We start from the raw sequence: 21,380 nt of genomic DNA, 5'->3' as shown, positions 1-21,380 counted from the left end.
GTAAAGTTACTACCAGGTTTTATCTGTACGCTTGACTTACTTATTTCACACACTATTCATAATTTATAAACTGTGAACAGAGTTTACTTTTATGTAGGAGCCCTTTATAACAATCTCTTTGGCCTGGCATGGTCAGGTGGCTTGGATGCTCGACTCGTACTCTGAAGGTCGTGGCTTCAAATCGCTGTCCCACCAAATATGCTTACCATTTCAGCCGTGGGGTGTTTATAAGTTATGATGAATTCCATGATTCACTGATTCTTTCACTATTAAATAAGAGATGGCTGGTGCAAATAGCCCTCGTGTAGCTTTGCACGAAATTCATAACAAACCAAACCAAATTTAAAAGTATAGTTTATAACAATTACTTTAAATCGCATATGTTGGTAACTATTTAATAAGGTGGGCATTCGGTTCTGCAGTATTATATTTGAAACGTACTTTTTATAGTTGGGCTCAGTACAAGAATAACAGCACTTCATCATTGTGCTATCTGTTGAATACACCATTACAATTACCTTATTTAGGCATGTGAGGCCTAGCACGGCCTGATGGTTAGGCCGCTCATTTCGCTATCTACAGGTTACAGATTTTAATCTCTTTACCAGACATGTTTGCTCTTTCAGTTATGAGGCTTTATGATTTGTGGACAATTCCAGTATTCATTGGTAAAAATAGTACAAAAGTTGTCTAGCTCTATTCCATCTTTTCTGTTAATGCAAAATTGGGAACGTCCAGTGTAAATTCCCATCAAGTAGATTTGTACGAAATTTCCCAAACAAACAAATCCTAGCCATACTACACTGAGCACCAATTTACAAAAGAAAGTTTTACCTCAATATATAATTATTTTAGTTTTTTATATTTCAGAAATTTCTTCATTTGTCCATTTACAGTCTAAGTGGTACAGAAAGTCTAGTGGGTGGTTAACATTTTCTAGTCTGTAAGTATGATAGAAAGTCTAATGGTTACCATTTTCCAGTCTATAAGTATGACAGAAAGTCTAGTGGTTACCATTTTCCAGTCTGTAAGCATCACTGATATCCATCCTCTTGCATGTACGTTGCTTAATATCCAACGCACAGCTTGAAGCAGGTTCTCAGTATATAGTGCAGTATCAAAGAAGTGTTCAATCTGCAGGATAAATTAAATTTTATAGCATGTGTTACAGCAGCTTAATGATGTCCATTCTTCTCCAAGATATACATAAGTATAATTTAAGGGCAAAAAGGGACCTGTTGATTTATCTAGACCATCCCATCCACTATACTGAACTCTAAAACAAAAATAAAACATCAAAAGCCAGTCCATATCATTCACATATGTATCAGGCCTTACCTTAAATTAATTCCATCTACCACAACTGGAAGCAACCCACTTCTAAGGCCAACCACTTTTTAAGTTTTTATATGAAAATCATGAATGAGTGAACCCTTTGTCGATTGGAGATTTTACAGCACATATGTTTATTTAGTTTAATCAAACTAAAAGTTTCCTCAATAAGAACACTGTAAAAACACTAACAGAAGTATGTACTACTGGCAAAAGAAGTTAGTGTTAAAGATACGCTTGCTATTTGTGAAGTTTGGGTCTGAAACAATATACCATGATCTAGATAGTTAAGGCAGTTTTGGTATAAAGTATTTAGAAATTCTATGATTAAGACAAAATACAAACTTCCTTTTAATCTATTAAACAGTACTCAGAAGTGTTTCATATAGTTCCTTTTCAATTCCAGTTGTCAGAACGTTTTCACATGCTACATTTATGTGATAAAGAATGTTATAACAGAAACTTAACTGCAGGTGTGATTGTTTTTTTTCCCACATTTCCCTTATTTTGAACTGTCACTCATACAGAATGTTTATTGATCTCTTACAAATGGTGCAGTATTGGTGAATTGGTAAATGCTGGTATGCTGATTTGTTGTTTGATCATGTGTACAATAAATTCACACACACACAAATACTAGCATGATTAGAATGCTGGGACTTTATCAACAGAATTGTTCCAAACAAAGATCCACAGAAAAACCTATACAAAAACCTGACTAATTTTTACCACAGATTGATTACCCAGGTTATTGGCCATTTAATTGAATATCTGTCACGATTGCAGAATTTCCAGTTTTCTAAATACAGCAATTAAAACTACTTGTAAAGTTCTAACAAATATAAAGTTATTATTATGTAGCAAAGCACTAAACTTTAGTAATTTTTTTCCAAGTCCCAGTAGTTAAAATAAACTGCCAAAGTAAATAATATTGCAAGATTTAGTTTGAGTTCTTACAATTCATGGGGACATTTTAGAAATGGCAGTGTAAGACTGTAAAACTGGAATGTGCCCTTTTCAATAGATCTAAAAAGAATGCAACTGCAATACAAAAGGCTAACATTTGGGTAAGTATTACCACTTTTTCCATAATCTTGAAAAGTCAATCTCCTAACCTTAACCTTATCATATCAAGACAGGTCAAGAACATAAACGGGAACATTATAAAGCACCATGTTTTTTGATCTACACATAAAAAAATAGCTGCCTTAATTGTGGTCACAAGCTCCTTATTATCTGGGTTGGTGAACTCACCACTGCATAAATACACATTCGACTCAAGACATCAAGTCCCTCCACAAACAAAACAAATATATAATGATGGAGGGGTGTTAATAAAAAATATAAATACTCAATGGTGTTGAATGTAGTCTGGTTACAAAAAGCTGGAAACAAAAGATCCATGTTCATTCCCCACAATAAAGAAAAAAAAAAGACCTTCTCATTATATCTCACATTTCATGATTACAGATCTTATAACAAAATCAAACCAAACCACACTTGAACACCCACAATTTCAAAACTAAAAAAAAAGCTTACATATTCCCAATCATTAAAATATTTAATAACCCAAGTAGCATGTTAGTTCATTAATCCACCACCGGTCATGTACAATTCAGCACTAGATGCCATCAATAACTCAGTCTCCTTCGAGATGAAGGTTCCCACAAACTTCGTAAGGATTTTAAAGTTGTCATGTTTGAAGAGTACACAAGATGGCTAGCTTGCCATTTTACAGAAGGAAAAGAATGTTTTTGGCACATTTGAGGAATTGTTGAATTGTATAAAGGCTAATGGGAACCTTATGGAAAATGAGTTATTGTTCCTTAGTAAGAAATAGCCCAAACCACCACCGATGCCCTGCACCGTTTACTTGGACCTTGATAGTGATGTTGATGTCACAGTGGGAAGAGAGATCACATCTGTAATCATAAGTCACATGAAAATGTCACATATCGTTGGTTATCCACAAGTTGGTTGCTTTACACTAGATGATGTGCATCTGTAGGATGTTATGCAACATCATTTTTTTACATAGAGTCCAGTTAGGTAGTGCATACTTCACCCATCACAGACTGTGTTGGGAAGATGGGTAATAGTCGGGTGAAGGCTCTGCCACTGGCTCTGGCGTTGTATACAATGGGTTTGGGAAGTCTGGAGGGTGGGGTAAAGGACCTTCTGCTTTTGGTCGCCTCCTGTAAGCCATCAGCCAACAGGAGATTGCTACAGCTACTGCAACTAAGGCCAATAGTGTAGTTATAACGAGTGAGATGATAAGTCCAAGCTTAGGCAAACAGACATGATCTATCTCTGCAACTGTGGGACCTGTAAAAAAATAGACATTTCAACATTTAAAAGAAAAACTCTCAAAAATTGTCAAGTGTTTCAAAACATTTTGCTAACTGTACTAAACACACACATACATACATATTTGTGAGTTTGTGCATACTTATTGAATTTTCCATACTTTTCTGACTCCACACTGCTGGTGACAATTATTTATAGCATTTTTTACACTATCAACTCTGTCTACTCTTTTGCTTTGATATTGATGTAATAAAAATGTTCACACAAAGTAACACAACAAATACCAACACATAACTGTATTGTATATATACTAACAATAAGAGTATCAATGAATCAGTAGTAAAGCCAGACTTCACTCAGTATCAACAAATCAGTAGTAAAGACAGACTTCACTCAGCGTGAACGAATCAGCAGTAAAGACAGACTTCACTCAGTGTGAACGAATCAGCAGTAAAGACAGACTTCACTCAGTGTGAACGAATCAGCAGTAAAGACAGACTTCACTCAGTGTGAACGAATCAGCAGTAAACCCAGACTTCACTCAGTGTGAACGAATCAGTAGTAAAGACAGACTCCACTCAGTATCAACAAATCAGTAGTAGAGACAGATTTCACTCAGTATCAACAAATCAGTAGTAGAGACAGACTTCACTCAGTATCAACGAATCAGTAGTAAAGAGACAGACTTCATTCAGTATCAACAAATCAGTAGTAAAGCCAGACTTCACTCAGTATCAACGAATAAAGACATACTTCACTCAGTGTGAACAAATCAGCAGTAAAGGCAGACTTCACTCAGTGTGAACGAATCAGTAGTAAAGACAGACTTCACTCAGTGTGAACGAATCAGCAGTAAACACAGACTTCACTCAGTGTGAACGAATCAGTAGTAAAGACAGACTTCACTCAGTGTCAATGAATCAATAGTAAAGACAGACTTCTCTCAGTATCAACGAATCAGTAGTAAAGACAGACTTCACTCAGTATCAACGAATCAGCAGTAAAGACAGACTTCACTCAGTATTAATGAATCAGTAGTAAAGACAAACTATACCTTCTGTTGGTTTAGTCACTTTCTCTTCTTTTGGTTCTAGAGTTAGGATTGCATTTGACTGAACTTGAATTTCCTCTCTTAATTCGCCTTCTCTGAAGCCGTCTCCAAGAAACACTTCTTCCTCATTAGCTTGTCTTTTGCGTCTCTTGCCAAAAGCATCGACTCCATCACAGTAGACCTATAAGTGATACATACAGTGGATTCATAAGTCACTATAATACTAAATACATCACACTAAACCTACAAGTGGCACATCTAGTGGATTTAAAACATCTACAAATATTTTGTTCAATTTTGTTTTATATATAAACAGTTATTTAACATTTAAAACAGTTACAAGTATTTTTTTCAATGGTCACATAGATTAACAGTTATTTAACATTTAAAACAGTTACAAGTATTTTTTCAATGGTTACATATATTGACAGTTGTTTAACATTTAACACAGTTACAAGTAGTTTGTTCGTTGATTAAACTTACAGCAGGACAAGAGCCGAAACAAACTCTGATATTACATTGGAACCGAAGGTTGTTGCTAGAGGGGAACTTGAATGCATTAAAGGTTGCCAATAAAACTTTATTCTCCGGATTGAACCTCCAGTTGCCAAATATAGATGGATCAGTGGCACAGCCATTATCATCTGTCACTTCATATTGCACTTCTTCGTTGTCATTCATAGTCTTGGCCACACAGCTACGCACAAAGCCACCATAAATATCTGGGGAATAAACACAATTGACTTTTTAAGAACAAAAATGTAAATTTTTTCATGAATATTTCAAAGAAAGTCCTGAAAATTGTCTTACTTCAGTCTTTGTTGACATCATGGATGCATTTTACCATGAAACCTACCACAACAATAAAATTCCCTGTTGAGTTTTCATACTGGTATTTTTCACGTTTGCTTTAGTGACAAAACGAAACATTTAAAACGTTCTTTAAACCTACCAGTTAATATTAACAGAAATTCTTCTTAAGACCATTTAGAATAAAAAGATCTCAGAAAGAAACATATTACTTCATAATCCATACTACCAATCTGGTAGTCTAAAATAGACTAGCATATCTTAGACAATGTAATAAGAACTATTACATGATCTATACTACTAGTCCAGTAGTCTCTTATTTTTATTACATGATCTGTACTACCAGTCTGGTAGTCTGTTATTATTATTACATGATCTGTACTACCAGTTTGGTAGTCTATTATTATTATTACATTATCTGTACTACCAGTTTGGTAGTCTATTATTATTATTACATTATCTGTACTACCAGTTTGGTAATCTATTATTACATGATCTATACTTACAATCTGGTTGAACATCAACTCTAAGAAGTAAGTTTTCTCCAATTTCTGCACTTGAAATTTCTAGTCCGTCATTACTGACAATGGTCATTTTACATGTTGGTGGTGGACCTGTGTTGGCAATCGTCCCTGAAGTAGTAATCATACTGAAAGAAAAATAAACTAACTCAAACGAAACACCTCTGAGTCTTGTTTGTATGAAAAGAGGTTTATAAAGTATAAAGAGCCTTATTAGCAACAGCAGCTAGAAAATTATCTTTTTATCTGGAGAAGACGAACGAATGAGTTTTTTAGAATAAAGAATTGTGATATTGAGGACGTTTGTTAATAAAAAGTGCCTTACTAGTAAAAACTAGAGTAATACTTTTAACTAGAGAAGAAACTTCTGTTTCCACATCTAATTGAAAGCAGGTTTGTATTCCACTGGGGACTGGTATTTGTATACTGATATAACTTATCATTTTTATGTAAACTGTTGAAAGTCCATAGATATATACAGTGTAAAATGTACTGTCTGTGGGAAATAATATTTTTAGTTTCTGTGTCTTATAGCCACTACTGTACAGTCAATATGTTATTTCAGTTTCTATGAAGCTTGCTTTCATGATGTAAATGTTTTGAATAACGACCATACCACTCTTAGTAAAAACAATTACAATTTTTGCTCATACCTCACATTAAAGCCAAGTGTTATGGTTTTCTCTCCAGTGTTGTAGACACACTTGATATGGTAGGCTCTTGCACGGATAGTCACCAACCTTGGGTGCTTTTGTATTACGAGAATAAAGGAAGCTTCACCCTGTAATATAGAAACAATGTATGTATTTTTACCATTCATTTGACCCATGAGTTACTCTTGTTGTAGAATAACTTTCTTAGAACTCAACAGCTACTCACATTGACGTGAATTAATCCACAGGTATTGAAGAGAACCTTAAAGTCTATAATTTGTCGTTCATTATTTGTTACAACACGACGACACTGAGGATTCTGACTGTGTCCCTTTACGTAGATAATTCCATTAAAACCTTCTAGTTGTATGGAAACTTGAACTCCATCTGCCAAGCACATGACTAACAAAACAGAAAAAAAAATATGATTTGTAGAATAGGAAATATCATATCAGAACTTCCAGAATCTAATCTATCAAACATAACTTGTAAAATATAAAATATTATATTAGAACTACTAGAAACTAATCTTTTAAACATCACTTAGGGAATAGAAAATGTCATATCAGAACTCCCAGAATCTAATCTATCAAACATAACTTGTAAAATACAAAATAGTATATTAGAACTCCCAGAAACTAATCTATTAAACATCACTTATGGAATAGAAAATGTCATATCAGAACTTCCAGAATCTAATCTATCAAACATAACTTGTAAAATATAAAATATTATATTAGAACTACTAGAAACTAATCTTTTAAACATCACTTAGGGAATAGAAAATGTCATATCAGAACTCCCAGAATCTAATCTATCAAACATAACTTGTAAAATACAAAATATTATATTAGAACTCCCAGAAACTAATCTATTAAACATCACTTATGGAATAGAAAATGTCATATCAGAACTTCCAGAATCTAATCTATCAAACATAACTTGTAAAATACAAAATATTATATTAGAACTCCCAGAAACTAATCTATTAAACATCACTTATGGAATAGAAAATGTCATATCAGAACTCCCAGAATCTAATCTATCAAACATAACTTGCAAAATACAAAATATTATATTAGAACTACCAAAAACTAATCTTTTAAACATCACTTATGGAATAGAAAATGTCATATCATAACTCCCAGAATCTAATCTATCAAACATAACTTGCAAATTATAAAATATCATATCAGAACTCCCAGAAACTAATCTATTAAACATCACTTATGGAATAGAAAATGTCATATCAGAACTACCAGAAACTTAAAGAATCGAATATATCCTGTCATGATTAAAAGAAACTAATATACTAAAATGACTTACAGAACTTTAAATGTTACATCATGAATAGAGGGCTTTAATTTTCAACATGACTTACAGAACAGAAAAAGTCTATACAGTATAAAAATTATGATTTTGGATGAAAAGATTATTATTTGTAAAAAAATATTGTTAAAATTATAAATGCACTATTTTGTGAATAGCATTTCTTATATATATATATAAATGAAAAATAAAATGTTTTAAATCATGTTCCATGTTTTTGGTTTTTCTGGCACTGATGATGTATCTTACCTGACAGGTCTGTTGGTGGTAAGGGAGTTTTGGGCTCAAGAATAGGAGGCTCTGTTAAAAAACAAAAAAGATAAAATGAAATATTGAAACTATATTAACATCAAAATAACAACTAGTTGAGTGAAATATTGGTGCTGCATTAACTGTGTGATAACAACTCACTGAATGAAATCTCAGGGCAATGTTAATTTCCAAATAACAACTAGTTGAGTAAAACATTCACAATAATAATTAACTGAGTACAATTTTGGTATTTTATGAACTTCTCAATAACAGCTTGTTGTGTAAAATCTTGGTACTCTGTTAACTTTATAGTAACAAGTGCAACCTTCATGTTTTATCTACTTCTCAGTAACAACTAGTTGAGTGAAATCTTGATGCTATTTGTTTACTTCACAAAAATAAATACTTGATGTTTTATGAAAGTTTATTCATTTTTAATACAAACGAAAACAAAAAAATAATTTACATTTGAAAATAAAGATTGAATTTTTATTCTCAATTTTTCAAATGACTATCTTCCTAGTTATGTAAATTCTTCACGGATGAATATTCCATGAAGAAATTACTTTTAACAGATCCTTATCTTCATTAAAGGAAATGCTAAAAACTTGAGTAAGCCACAACTGAAGTTGTATTAATATACATTAAAACTATATCATATGTTAAATATTAGAGTCAATATGCATCATTTCTAGAGCAATCTTATTAATACACACAAAACATTGAGGAATTAATTAACTCTAATAATTATAGAACATTTCTTTCTAAGTCTTACCTTCATAACAGCCATAGACCTCATCAAAAGGATCTCCAATAGTGTTTGGTGGACAAGTACATTTAGCCTCATGATTGACCACTGTACAGATGGCTTTTGGACCACACTTGTAACAAGAACCTATTAAATAGAAAGAAATGTTGTTGAAATAGAGGCTAATTACCAAGGCTTCATGCTCAACAAAACATGTAATTTTTGTCATGGTTATAATGTATTGTCATTGAAAAGCTAAGAATATTATTTAACACAATATTTATTGCCCAACAGAGGGCATCTGTCCAAAACATCTCATAAAATGAAACAACATCAAGTTTCATTGATACATCTCTTGATATATCTTTCAGTAACTTTTATCAAACTTATTTCTGTTTATGTCTTGTAGAAAAATTGTCTCACAAGGCTATTAGTAGTTAGTTACTCACTTTAATAAATAAGCTACAACCACATCTCTTCACATTTGATTATTCTTAAAAACTTCTAATGAAATGGAAGTTAGCTTTACAGATCAGGACTGAAAATATATTAAAACATAAGTTATAAATTAATCTTTAGCTCAACATAAAACAAAAACCCATAATGACTGGAATTTATTAAATCATCAAAATGAACATCTCAATGAAAACAATACTTTAGGCCATAATCCTAATGAAATGTCATGACACTTGATCAGCTTAGGTGACTGGCTAGCCCAAAACTCATACAGTAAGCAAAATAATCGCCATAATCATAACTTTAATTCACAGATTTCATTTTAAAGTTTGTAACTGTCAATAAAATAGGAAGATGAGCATAAATAATGATTATTTAACTTACAGCTTGTAAGACATTTTCACTTGGTTTGTGTTTTTATTTGAAACATAACATAAAAAGAATGTCAGTGCAGTTCATAACATATATTTTTACCTAAAATGTTCAAGTACACAAAATAATTATGTTCCTCTTCCAAGAACTAGTGATAAAATTACATATATGTGTATTTACTGATACATTCTATTCAACTAGTGATAAAACTACGTATACGAGAACTTAGTGATTCATTCTATTCAACGACTAGTAATAAAGCTACATATACAGGTACTTGCTGATATATTCTATTCAGCAACTAGTGATAAAACTACATATGCAGACACTTACTGATACATTCTCCACTGCCAAGATCACATTCTTTGTCTGATGAACATTCGTTGTCAGTCTCACACCTCTTGTCAATTGTGATACCTGGAAATTATAGATCTAAGTGTGAGCAACCAGAAGGTCATTTGCATTCATAAGATGTCCAGTTTTACAGGGTTTAAACATCTTCATACTAGAGCTGACTCAAGGGAAGTAAAGATGATGCAGAATGATTTCAAATTACTATTTCATTCATAGATCATTGTCTAATGGATCCAACATATACTTACATTGACCAAGATAGGGGTCTCCAATGGTGCCAACTGGACAAGTGCAGCGATAGGTGCCAGGGAGGTTTGTGCAGATGGCTTGTCTGGCACATGGTGATAGTGGTTCACATTCATTGATATCTGTACAATAGAAAAGCAGATGTCCTCAGTTCCTGTTACTGGTTTCTACATTCACCTACTGACAGTATGTGGTTAATACAAAACACTGTTACTGCCTAAACAATTTTAGAATTATAATGTTAATAGTTATAAAGTAATAAATAATATCTAAGTTGTACATGGTACCTACTAAGAAACATATTTCTTGTATTAAAAATAATTAAAGAAAATCAACAATAAAAAGATCTAGGAAACTGAAATATAATTTAATGATTTAAAGTGTTACAGTAATAAATTACCACCAAACAACTAGTCATCTTATTTAAATTATATTATAATATTTAGCTAGTTTTACTTAAAACTTTTATTTATTCAATAATCTTTGCAATGTTTTAAACCAGTAACAAATAGCTACATATGGCTGCTTTTTGCTAACTCTTACCATTACAAACTCCATTAGGCATAAGTTTAAATCCTCTTGGGCAGACACAGAATCCAACCTGGGGTCCAACATAGACACATTCTTCTTTAGTTGGACAAGGATTGGTAGTAGTGCAATTCTGACTAATCACTGTTAAAAAACAGTTTTTCTCTCAGTAAATATCAGTCAAAGAACACTTCACCTACTAATTTTTTAACAGTGTGTTAAACAGTATTAAAATTATGAGAGAAAAAAGTAACTATTAAAAACAAAACAACTGAAAAAGTGGAAATATTCTTCAATAGTGAAGTAAAAACTTTGTTCCACAGATGAAAACTGTTAAATAAAACCTACGTATATTCAACTCTGGTGATCTTTGAGGAACAAAAATGTTTTTTAATAGTAGTTAAGGACTTACATATACAATAGTCTCCAACTCTCTGATACTGGGATGGACAGCCACATGTATCTTTATCAAGACAGATCTGATTTCCAGGGCAGTTGTAATCAAATCCACAACGAACCACTAGAAAGCAAGGTATGAAATCTTACTTCAAAACTAAAGGAATTTTATATTACAATCATGTAAAAGAGTTTTCATGAGTGTTTGTAAAACACAGACAAAATTTAAAAACCTATATTCTTTGATTCACGTTATGGTGTTTAATTCCTTAATTGACTTTCATAAACAGTACTTATATATGCAATGTACAATTGAAACAACAACACTTGTGGGAACCATTATTTCTCTTTATGGTAGAAAAGTTTTAATCTGTCATTACCATGTCATGATATGTTAAATGAATTCCAGAAGCATCCGAATTCGATAAACTCTACTATACAATTCACTTTAGGAACTGAAGATGACAACTGTTTAAGGTTTTTAGATGTTTCTGTAAAAAAGAGAGAGGTGCTTTCTGTCCACTTCTGTATACAGAAAACCACTCTCAGTTGTCACACTCCAACATGTGAGATCATGTGACTCATGGTCACAAGAAAATGTCCTCATTTTCGTATTTTGTTTGTAGGGATATTAATGTTTCTTCATATGATGAGGATTTCATGTTACAATTAACATAGTTAAAACAGGTAGCAACTGACTGATGATGTTATCCTAAAATCACAGATATTGTGTATAGCAAATATTGTAACAAACTTCAAATATCTGGATGTATTAAATTGCAGATAATTTAAAATGGAGGTAGAGAAAAATATATTTGCCCTGTGTTTCACAATGGTCAAAAAAATAGTTAATGTAAATAGGAAAATGGTTAATATGGAAAATAATTAATGGTTTGAAAGATAAAACTGAATTAAGGGATAAATGTGGTTTATATAAAAGGTCATGTACTTGTAGTTATATTGGACAGACAAGTAGTAATTTAAAGTTTAGAATAAAATAACATTAAAATGTGATGGACAAATTAAAAAGGGGTGAAGTGGATTTGGTAGAACATGTGGCAAATTCTCCACATGTTATGAACTGGGATTAATGTAAAAATACTAAAACAGGTAATGAGAAGAAATGAACTAAACATAACAAAATCCTTAAACGTTGTTGAAAACAAAATGAATATAAATATAGATTTAGGCCAAGGAACTATGGAAATATTTTTTTTAAATTGTTGTTGTAAATGGCACAACCATAAAAAATATACAAATTATATATGCACATAAGTGTATAAGAAACTTAATGGTTTATCATACTAAAGATGTTGGACTTAGTTCTACAAAAACATGTAGAGTTTTTAAAGTATTTTAACTTGTATTTTTTAAGCTTTATAAATAAATTATTGCTCATGTATTGCACAAAACCTTCTTTTTTATGTAGTAAGTTTTAAGAAACTGTCAAGATTGCTGTTGAGAAGTTTTTTGGTTTAAATTAAATCCTTACCTTCCATTTTAGTTAGAGTATTTAAAACAGGGGTTCACAACCGGTGGGTCGCGACCTCCTGGGAGGTCGCGAAGCCTTGGCAGGGGAGTCGCGTAGCCTTGTTAGAAGTAGCTTGGGATAACATTAATTTTATTTCATCAATTACATTTTCATGCTCTTACATTTTTTTTGTTTCGGTGTAAAGCAAAACGTGTGCTACATTAGTTCAATGTCATTAGGTGACATTATGGGTGTATGTATGCGTGCCTGTGAGTGAATGTGCCTGTGTGAATGTGTATGTGTCTGCAACTGTATGTATGTGTGTACTAGTGAGTAGCGAGTATGTGAGTGCACGCGCATGTACGTATGCTTGTGTGTCTGTTTAGCTGTGATTTAGTGTGTGTGTGCTCGCTGTCGACACGTGAGTCACATGTCCGTTGCTGATTGGTGGATGACGAATCGCGCGACTGACCACGCTCCCTTCCCTCCCAATACTTACCCCATTGATACTCTACCTGCACCCCCACAAGTAGTCAGTGTAAGATCTACAGTTGCCAAAGCGTTCATTATTCAACATTTTTATTTTATTTTAACAAGGAGATAAGTAAGCAGTAGAGGTGAGTTGTGTCCATGGCTAAACGGCGCAGATACTCAGAATGCTACCTCAACATTGGCTTCACCACTGTGCTCGCCAACGACGGCATCGAGAAACCACAGTGTGTTTTGTGTCATGCTGTCCTGAGTGCAGAGTCAATGAAACCATCAAAACTCAAGCGTCATCTCGAGATGAAACATCCAGAACACGCAAAGAAGGGTTTGGATTTCTTCAAACGGCATGAACGGTGTCTTAAAAGCCAAAGAATCGATAGAAATGGGTCGTTTCAGCAGCAGAGTGCAGCCGTAGTGGAAGCTTCATATGAGATTGCATTCGAACTTGCTAAACAAAAAAAGCCTCACACGATTGGAGAAACACTTCTTAAACCCTGCATGATGAAAGCAGTAAATCTTATTCTTGGAGAAGCCAGTGCAAAGAAGATGCAGCAAGTATCCCTGTCAAATAATACTATACAGAGGCACATTTATAAAATGTCTATGGATGTGAAGGAACAGGTTTTGACTGAAATCAAGGGTTCCCCTTTGTTCTCCTTTCAGCTCGACGAGTCAACAGATGTAAGTTCATGTTCTCAGTTGCTTGTCTTCGTGAGATACATTAATTCAGGTGACATCAAAGACGAATTCTTATTCTGCAGTGCACTTGAAACCACAACAAAAGCTGATGATGTCATGGAAAAAGTTTCAACTTTTTTTCAAGACGAAGATCTTCAATGGGAAAACGTGTGTGGGGTTTGTACGGATGGGGCACCAGCTATGCTGGGATCGAAATCAGGATTCCAGTCGAGAGTGAAGAAGCTAGCACCTCAAGCAAAGGGCATCCACTGCATGATTCACCGATATGCTCTCGCCAGTAAGACTCTCCCTGCCTCTCTGCAGGAAGTGCTTGAATCTGTAATCAAAATTGTAAATTATGTGAAGACTCAAGCACTCAACACTCGCCTATTCAAAGAACTATGCAAAGTCCTTCTCTTCTACACAGCAGTACGTTGGTTGTCGAAAGGAAACGTTATTAATCGTGTCTTTGAAATGAAAGATGAAATAAAGCTATTCCTGGAGACTCAAGAAAGGAAAGATCTTGTAGCTCACTTCGAAGATGAAACATGGAATAAAAGGGTTGCGTACCTAGCCGACATTTTTGACCGGCTGAACAAGCTCAATTTAAAGCTTCAAGGAAGGGAAACACATGTTCTCCTTTTTCAAGATAGTCTTCGGGCCTTTGTTTCCAAATTGCAGAACTGGCGTCAGAAAACCAATCTTGGAAACATCACTATGTTTGAAAAACTTTGTGGAGTGATGGATGAGTCTCAGATCCAACTGGATCAGTTCCTCAAGGATGAGATTACCGAACATATTCAGTCTCTAGAAAAGGAAGTCGAGCGTTACCTCCCTGAGCTATCACAGGAACAGCAGGCCCTAGTAAGGAACCCATTTTGTACTGAACTTGATGTATCCAGCATCCCAGATGATATCCAAGATGAATTTCTGGATCTAAGAAACGACTCTTCAGCTCGTGATCTCTTCAAGGTGAAATCCGTGACTCAGTTCTGGTGCGCTATGTATCAGTCATACTCCAAAGTCAGCATGATAGCTTTACGTGTCCTTGTTCCATTTGCTTCTACCTACTTGTGTGAGGCAGGATTTTCCACTCTTGTCAATATAAAAACAAAGAATAGGAACAGATTGGATGTTGGAGATGACATGAGACTGGCTCTAACAAATGCTTGGCCACGAATTTCAAAGCTTGCTGCTGAAATGCAACATCAGGCATCTTACTAGCTGGGTTGGATAGCTGTTGAAACCTATGTTATTATTATTTTAAGAAATATATGTTCTTTTTGTGAATTCAGGTTGGACCAATGTGATTTAATTTGCTAATAAATAATTACAGAATTTTTAAATATTTTTTTTAGATGTTTCTTTCCCTCTCCTTCACAGAAAATAAAAGAAAAATTAAGCTGCTGATAGTAAGACCTAAGTAGGGGGTCACATGGGTTTCAAACTCTTAGGTAAGGGGTCGCGAGTGCCAAAAGGTTAAGAACCCCTGATTTAAAACGAAACATAACATTATTTTGCTTCAACAAACCATGTGGGAAAAATAACTATGCAATAATTCTTTAACTCTTATAAATTTTAATAAATGTATGTATGGAATCAAAAGATAAGCCAACCTTTGAAGCAGTAAGCTCGTGGATTTCCCGAGTATCCAGGGGGGCATGAACAAATAGGTTGGTGGTTTTCTGTTCTACAGATAGCATTTTGTCCACAAGGTTGACCTTCATAGCATGGATCTGAGGACAAATTACAGAATAAAGTACATACATAGCACGTTTTATTTTAACAATATTCAAATTGTATATAATTAGAGAGATCAAACTGCAATTAATGTAAATTCATAGTATCTTACTGTAACAGGTGGCTTGCAGAATGTCGCAGGCCTCATCATAAGCACAGTCATTGTCTGATTTACATTCTCCTACAATAATTCTCTTTAAGCAATCTGAGATGTAAGGGTCACCATGAAAACCTTCTGGACAGCGACACTCATAAGTACCAGGAACATTTCGACAGTATTCATCACGGGCACAAGGAAGAGGTTTATTTTCAATACATTCATTTACATCTGCAAACAAATCCTTTTCAGTCAGCTCTTTTAATTGGATACAACATTTTACAGATAATAAAAGTACGTAAACAATCATATCTTAACGTTATATTACCAAGATAAGTTATAATTCCTGTCTGTACAAGAAGGTACTAGTAAGAAATGGAGCAGAAATAAATGCTTCTCTGTTAAATCTAAAGAAAAATACAAAATATTTTCCACAGTTTAAGAAAACATTTTTCTTTTCTTCTTACTGACTTTAAAATTGTTATTCTTTAATCTGTTATTTTTGTCAACACTGTACTGGACCATTTAGAGATAATTAAGAGGTCCATGATGGCATGATGCTTTAAAAACTAATATCTTTCTAACTTCCATTTGTATATATTCAAACTTACCTCTGCAAGTGCCATCAATTTCAAGTGCAAAGCCTCGTGGACAAATACAGAAACCATAAGTTCCACCCACATAAACACATTCTTGGTTTTCTGGACATGGGTTGGTGGTAGTACAATTGTAGCTTGTTCCTAAGCATTAGAAAAACAATAAAATATTATGTCACAGCTTCAGTTATGACAGATCACATTCAACATAAAACTAACAAACATTTTAAATAAATGTTAAACAAACATTAAGATGGCTGGTATGGGTATTAAAACTTTAACTGAAATAAATGTTAACCTGAAGACGATCTAAGAAGTTCAAAACGTTGTTCTGTACTTTATTTTAATTAAAGTTTCAATATCCACACCAGCAGTCTCGAGAATACATTTCACTTCAAGTGATTTTTCTCATTATCATAAACAAAAGCATTATTTACTGTTTACTTATGACATATTTTTTTCAAACATGAATAGTAAATCACGTTCACAGTACTGGCTTTCCAAGGGATACAAAGATAACACTTTCATAAAAACAGCTATTTCAAGAACATACTTATACAGAAGTCATAACGTCTTGAGTAGTCTGGAGGACAGCCACAATAGCCATTAGGCAAGCAGAAGAGATTTCCTGGGCAATTCTGGTGAGACTGACAACCTCTCACTGAAAGATATTCAAAATAAGGCAAACACTGAAACACACACATCAACATAAATAATAATCTTAAGGAACACAAACAACTTACACTAAAATACTCTGGTGTGTACTTTATGTTCTAAAGCCTGACAAAAGTTCAATATGTTCAAACAGACAATTTCCACAATTATTATTCTACTTAATACTTTATGTATTCAGGAATTAATTATGTAATGTATAGAATTAAAATAATGTTTTTACTAACTTATTAAATCCATAAGAGATACTTCTGCAGAAAACATTCATTTATGTTTAGTAGAACTCATATAACACAGTAATTACTACAACATTAAACACCTGTCTAAAACTACTCAGTTTTGTAGCAGTAATTACTGCAACATTAAACATCTCTACAATATTCCTCACTTCTATGGCAGTAATTTCTACAACATTAAACATCTCTATAATATTACTCACCTCTATGGCAGTAATTACTGCTACATTAAACTCATGTTTAAAACTACTCACCCCTATGGCAGTAAAGCAATGGTTGTCCAGTAAAACCAGGCGGACAAGAACATTCTGGTTGGTGATTAACTACACGACAATTAGCATTTCGGCCACAAGCACTGTCTGTATGGCAAGGATCTGTTTTGATGAAACACAGCAATGGTTCAAAAAACATTAAACTGGGAAGGTTTATAGGTTACTTTTCAAAATATAATAGAGCATGTAAAGAATACAGTTTATCATCATACAACTATATAGAACATCTACAGTTTATAATCTTACAAATACATAGAATATTTACAACAATTTATTGTCTAATGACTACATAGAACATATAGATGTTATATTTGATATTTTTGTACAAGCATATGGTACACCTATACAACACAGTATATTATATTATGGAACACCTACACAACATATGGTGTATTATTTTATGACTGCATGCACCATCTACAAGACATATACTGAATGACCTTATAACTGTATAAAATATCTAATCGTCAAATGAAAAAGAATTATTGATAAAAATCTGGAAAGTAATACTGGAATTTAAAAACTCACCATAACACTTCTTTAATGCAACATTACAAGCTTCATGCAAGGGGCAGTCACCATCTGTACGACATTCACCTTCAGGAACTTTACCTAGACAAACAAATGAGAATATTCCAATTTAAAACATGCCAAGTCAATGTTGAACTGTTCTTTGTTCATGAAATTTTTATTACATTCAGATAATCATCAGTTGATTTATCAACAAAGAGAACTTACGTTATATAAATAAATGACTCGCATTATAAGAGTTACTTCTTAAGAGTCAGAATGTTCTGAATTACACGTCGAATATCTGGTAAAAGCAGTTTTTAGACTACTAAAACATTGTTTAAAGGTTTAGACTTATTTAAAATTTTCTCTATAGTAATTATTGCTATGATTGAAATTTTCCAGACCACAAAATGCTAAGCTTTGATGATTTAATACTTACAAACACCATAGTTTGGATCTCCTATAGTACCTACAGGACATTCACAACGATAACTGCCAATGGTATTGTAACACTGTGCACCTGTAGCACATGGAAAAGGAAGTTGCTGGCATTCATCAATGTCTGAAAAGCAAGAAATATTTTTCATGTTACCTATATTTAAATATTTCTATGCAGTTATAAACATTATGCTAGGCTGTCTGATCCTCAAATATTTATATATAGGTATATAAATGTATCTGATTCATCAATATTACAAGTATCTAGATGTATCTATGAATGTATTCAGCACACCAATGTTACATCTAACTTGATGTATTTAGCACACCAATGTTACATCTAGGTAGATGTATTTACAAATGTATTCAGTACACCAATATTACATTTAGCTAGATGTATTTACAAATGTATTCAGTACATCAATGTTACAAGTATCCTTAAATATAACTCAGAAAACAAAGAAATACAAAGATAAAGATGATAATTTTTCTGCACAGCTTACAGAAGAAACTTAATTTAGGATACTAAGGTAAAATATGTTTTTTGAAGAGTTTAAAGTCTGTTAGTTAAATTCCTATATTGTTTTTCTAAGAGCAGTATTTTATACATGTATATATTTATTTACCTCTGCAAGCTCCATATGGTGTAAGTTTAAATCCACGTGGGCAAATGCAGAAACCATAAGGTCCACCTTCGTACACACATTCTTGATTTTCTGGACAGGGATTGGTTGTTGTGCAGTTTTGACTTGTCACTGAAAAATAGCCAAGACAAGAAAATATGTAGATATTTGTTCTTTCACTTAGTACTTCTTAATTTATTCGTGTCATATTATTTACTGAACATTATCCCCATAATTAATTAAAAATTGAATTTTTAAAAGGACAATATGACCAAAACACCCGACCATCACACCCATATGTGCTTGTTGAACATCTCATTCCAAAACCATGGGCATTAATATGGAGTTAGTCTCCCCTTTGCTGCTATAACAGCCTTCACTCTTCTGGAAAGGCTTTTCACTATGTTTTGGAACATGGCTACAGGGATTTGAACCAACTCAGCCACAAGAGCATTAGTGAGGTCGGGCACTGATGTCAGATGAGAAGGCCTGGCTCACAGTTGGTAGTCCAATTCATCCCAAAGGTATTTTGATGGGGTTGAAGTCAGGGCTCTGTGCAGGCTAGTCAAGTTCTTCCACACCAACCTCGGGAAACCATGTCTTTATGGGCCTCACTTTATGTACAGGGGCTGAAACAAAAAAGGACCTTCTCCAAACTGTTGCCACAAAGTTCGAAGCATACAATTCTCTAAAATCTCATTGCATGCATTAAAATTTCCCTTCACTGTAACTAAAGAGCCAAGCCCAAACCATGAAAAACAGTTTCAGACCATTATTCCTCCTCCACTAAACTTTACAGTTAGCACTATGCATTCAGGCAGGCAGCATTCTCCTGGCATTCACCAAACCCAGATTCATCTGTCAGACTGCCAGATAGTAAAGTGTGATTCATCACTACAGAGAATGCATTTCCACTGCTCCAGAGACTAATGGTGGTGTGTTTTACACCACTCCAGTCAATGTTTGGTATTGTGCATGGTGATCTTAGGCTTGTGTGTGGCTGTTTGACCATGGAAACCCATTTCATGAAGCTTTTGACGAACAGTTCTTGTGCTGACATTGCTTCCATAAGCAGTTTGGAATTCGGTAGTGAGTGTTGCAACCGTAGACAGATGATTTTTATGCACTTCAGCACTTGGCAGTCTTGTTATGTTAGATTTTGTGGCCTACCACTTCGTGGCTGAGCTGTTGTTGCTCCTAGTCGTTTCCATTTCACAATAACAGCACTTACAGTTGACCGGGACAACTTTAGCAGAGCAGAAATTTGACAAACTGACTTACTGGAAAGGTGGCATCCTATGACAGAGCCACGTTGAAAGTCACCAAGCTCTTCAGTATGATCCATTCTACTGCCAATTTTTGTCTATGGAGATTGCATTGCTGTATATTTGATTTTATGCACCTATTAGCAATGGGTGTGGCTGAAATAGTCAAACCCACTAATTAGAATGAGTGTCCACATACCTTTGGCCATGTAGTGTAGCTTATTATTAAGTTCTTGTTATATGGTGTTGGCAGTATAGATGGATAGGTAATGTGTCTGCAAATACAGAATGTACCAAACTACAAATATTTACATATATATGAATATAAATTTACACATCACTAGAACATACACAACTGTTGCCAAATCTCAAAAGTTTTTATACTGATAAAAGAGCTGCCCCTTCATATCCTAGCTTACAATATCAGTTTCCAAACATATCACTTACATATGCAGAAAAGACCCTGCTGTCTAAATGGCTGAGGACAACCACAACGATCTCCAAGACAGTGCAGGTTTCCAAGGCATTCTTCATGTTTCTGACAAGTCTGAACTGTAAAGGAATGTTAAAAATACCTTTCATACACATGTGAATAGTAAATAACTACCCTTAGATACATAAAAAAATACTCGTGTTATCATTAGACACAATTAAATATTATTATTTAAACAGCACAGAAACTATTTTAGGTAAATAAACAACGCATGCCATTCTTAGACACAATTAAACAATACATGTCATCCTTCAGCTCAATTAAACAATGCAGAAGCTATTTTTAGGCAACTAAACAATACATGTGTCATCCTTAGACAAAATTAAACAGTATACTTAATATCCTTAAAACATAATAAACAAAATACATACTACACTCAGACATGTCTAAACAATAAACAACTACCCTCTAAACGTTCAAGCAACATCTACACAATCTTTAT

General features: G+C 33.7%; 1 protein-coding gene across 2 annotated transcripts in view; it reads right to left on the bottom strand.

Annotated features, from left to right (window-relative positions):
- Window positions 1-1,969: 1,969 nt before the first annotated feature.
- LOC143255491 (uncharacterized) overlaps window positions 1,970-21,380 on the bottom strand; it is a 142,045-nt gene continuing 122,634 nt past the window's right edge. For both annotated transcript variants that reach the window (XM_076511232.1, XM_076511233.1), the window contains exons 137-157: window positions 20,893-20,997; window positions 19,184-19,312; window positions 18,559-18,681; window positions 18,135-18,218; window positions 17,589-17,708; window positions 16,980-17,087; window positions 16,442-16,570; window positions 15,846-16,061; window positions 15,610-15,729; window positions 11,372-11,479; window positions 10,975-11,103; window positions 10,434-10,553; window positions 10,165-10,248; window positions 9,031-9,150; window positions 8,253-8,303; window positions 6,901-7,076; window positions 6,675-6,802; window positions 6,007-6,149; window positions 5,174-5,412; window positions 4,694-4,871; window positions 1,970-3,657 (exon numbers count right to left, since the gene is read on the bottom strand). In XM_076511232.1, coding sequence (XP_076367347.1) covers window positions 3,401-3,657; window positions 4,694-4,871; window positions 5,174-5,412; window positions 6,007-6,149; window positions 6,675-6,802; window positions 6,901-7,076; window positions 8,253-8,303; window positions 9,031-9,150; window positions 10,165-10,248; window positions 10,434-10,553; window positions 10,975-11,103; window positions 11,372-11,479; window positions 15,610-15,729; window positions 15,846-16,061; window positions 16,442-16,570; window positions 16,980-17,087; window positions 17,589-17,708; window positions 18,135-18,218; window positions 18,559-18,681; window positions 19,184-19,312; window positions 20,893-20,997 — 2,867 coding nt within the window. In that variant the 3' untranslated portion in view covers window positions 1,970-3,400. The remainder of the gene's footprint in view (window positions 3,658-4,693; window positions 4,872-5,173; window positions 5,413-6,006; window positions 6,150-6,674; window positions 6,803-6,900; window positions 7,077-8,252; window positions 8,304-9,030; window positions 9,151-10,164; window positions 10,249-10,433; window positions 10,554-10,974; window positions 11,104-11,371; window positions 11,480-15,609; window positions 15,730-15,845; window positions 16,062-16,441; window positions 16,571-16,979; window positions 17,088-17,588; window positions 17,709-18,134; window positions 18,219-18,558; window positions 18,682-19,183; window positions 19,313-20,892; window positions 20,998-21,380) is intronic.

This window comes from Tachypleus tridentatus, chromosome 7 (assembly GCF_004210375.1).
Source record: "Tachypleus tridentatus isolate NWPU-2018 chromosome 7, ASM421037v1, whole genome shotgun sequence".
Taxonomy (NCBI): domain Eukaryota; kingdom Metazoa; phylum Arthropoda; class Merostomata; order Xiphosura; family Limulidae; genus Tachypleus; species Tachypleus tridentatus.
This window is presented reverse-complemented; position numbering and strand designations above follow the sequence as displayed.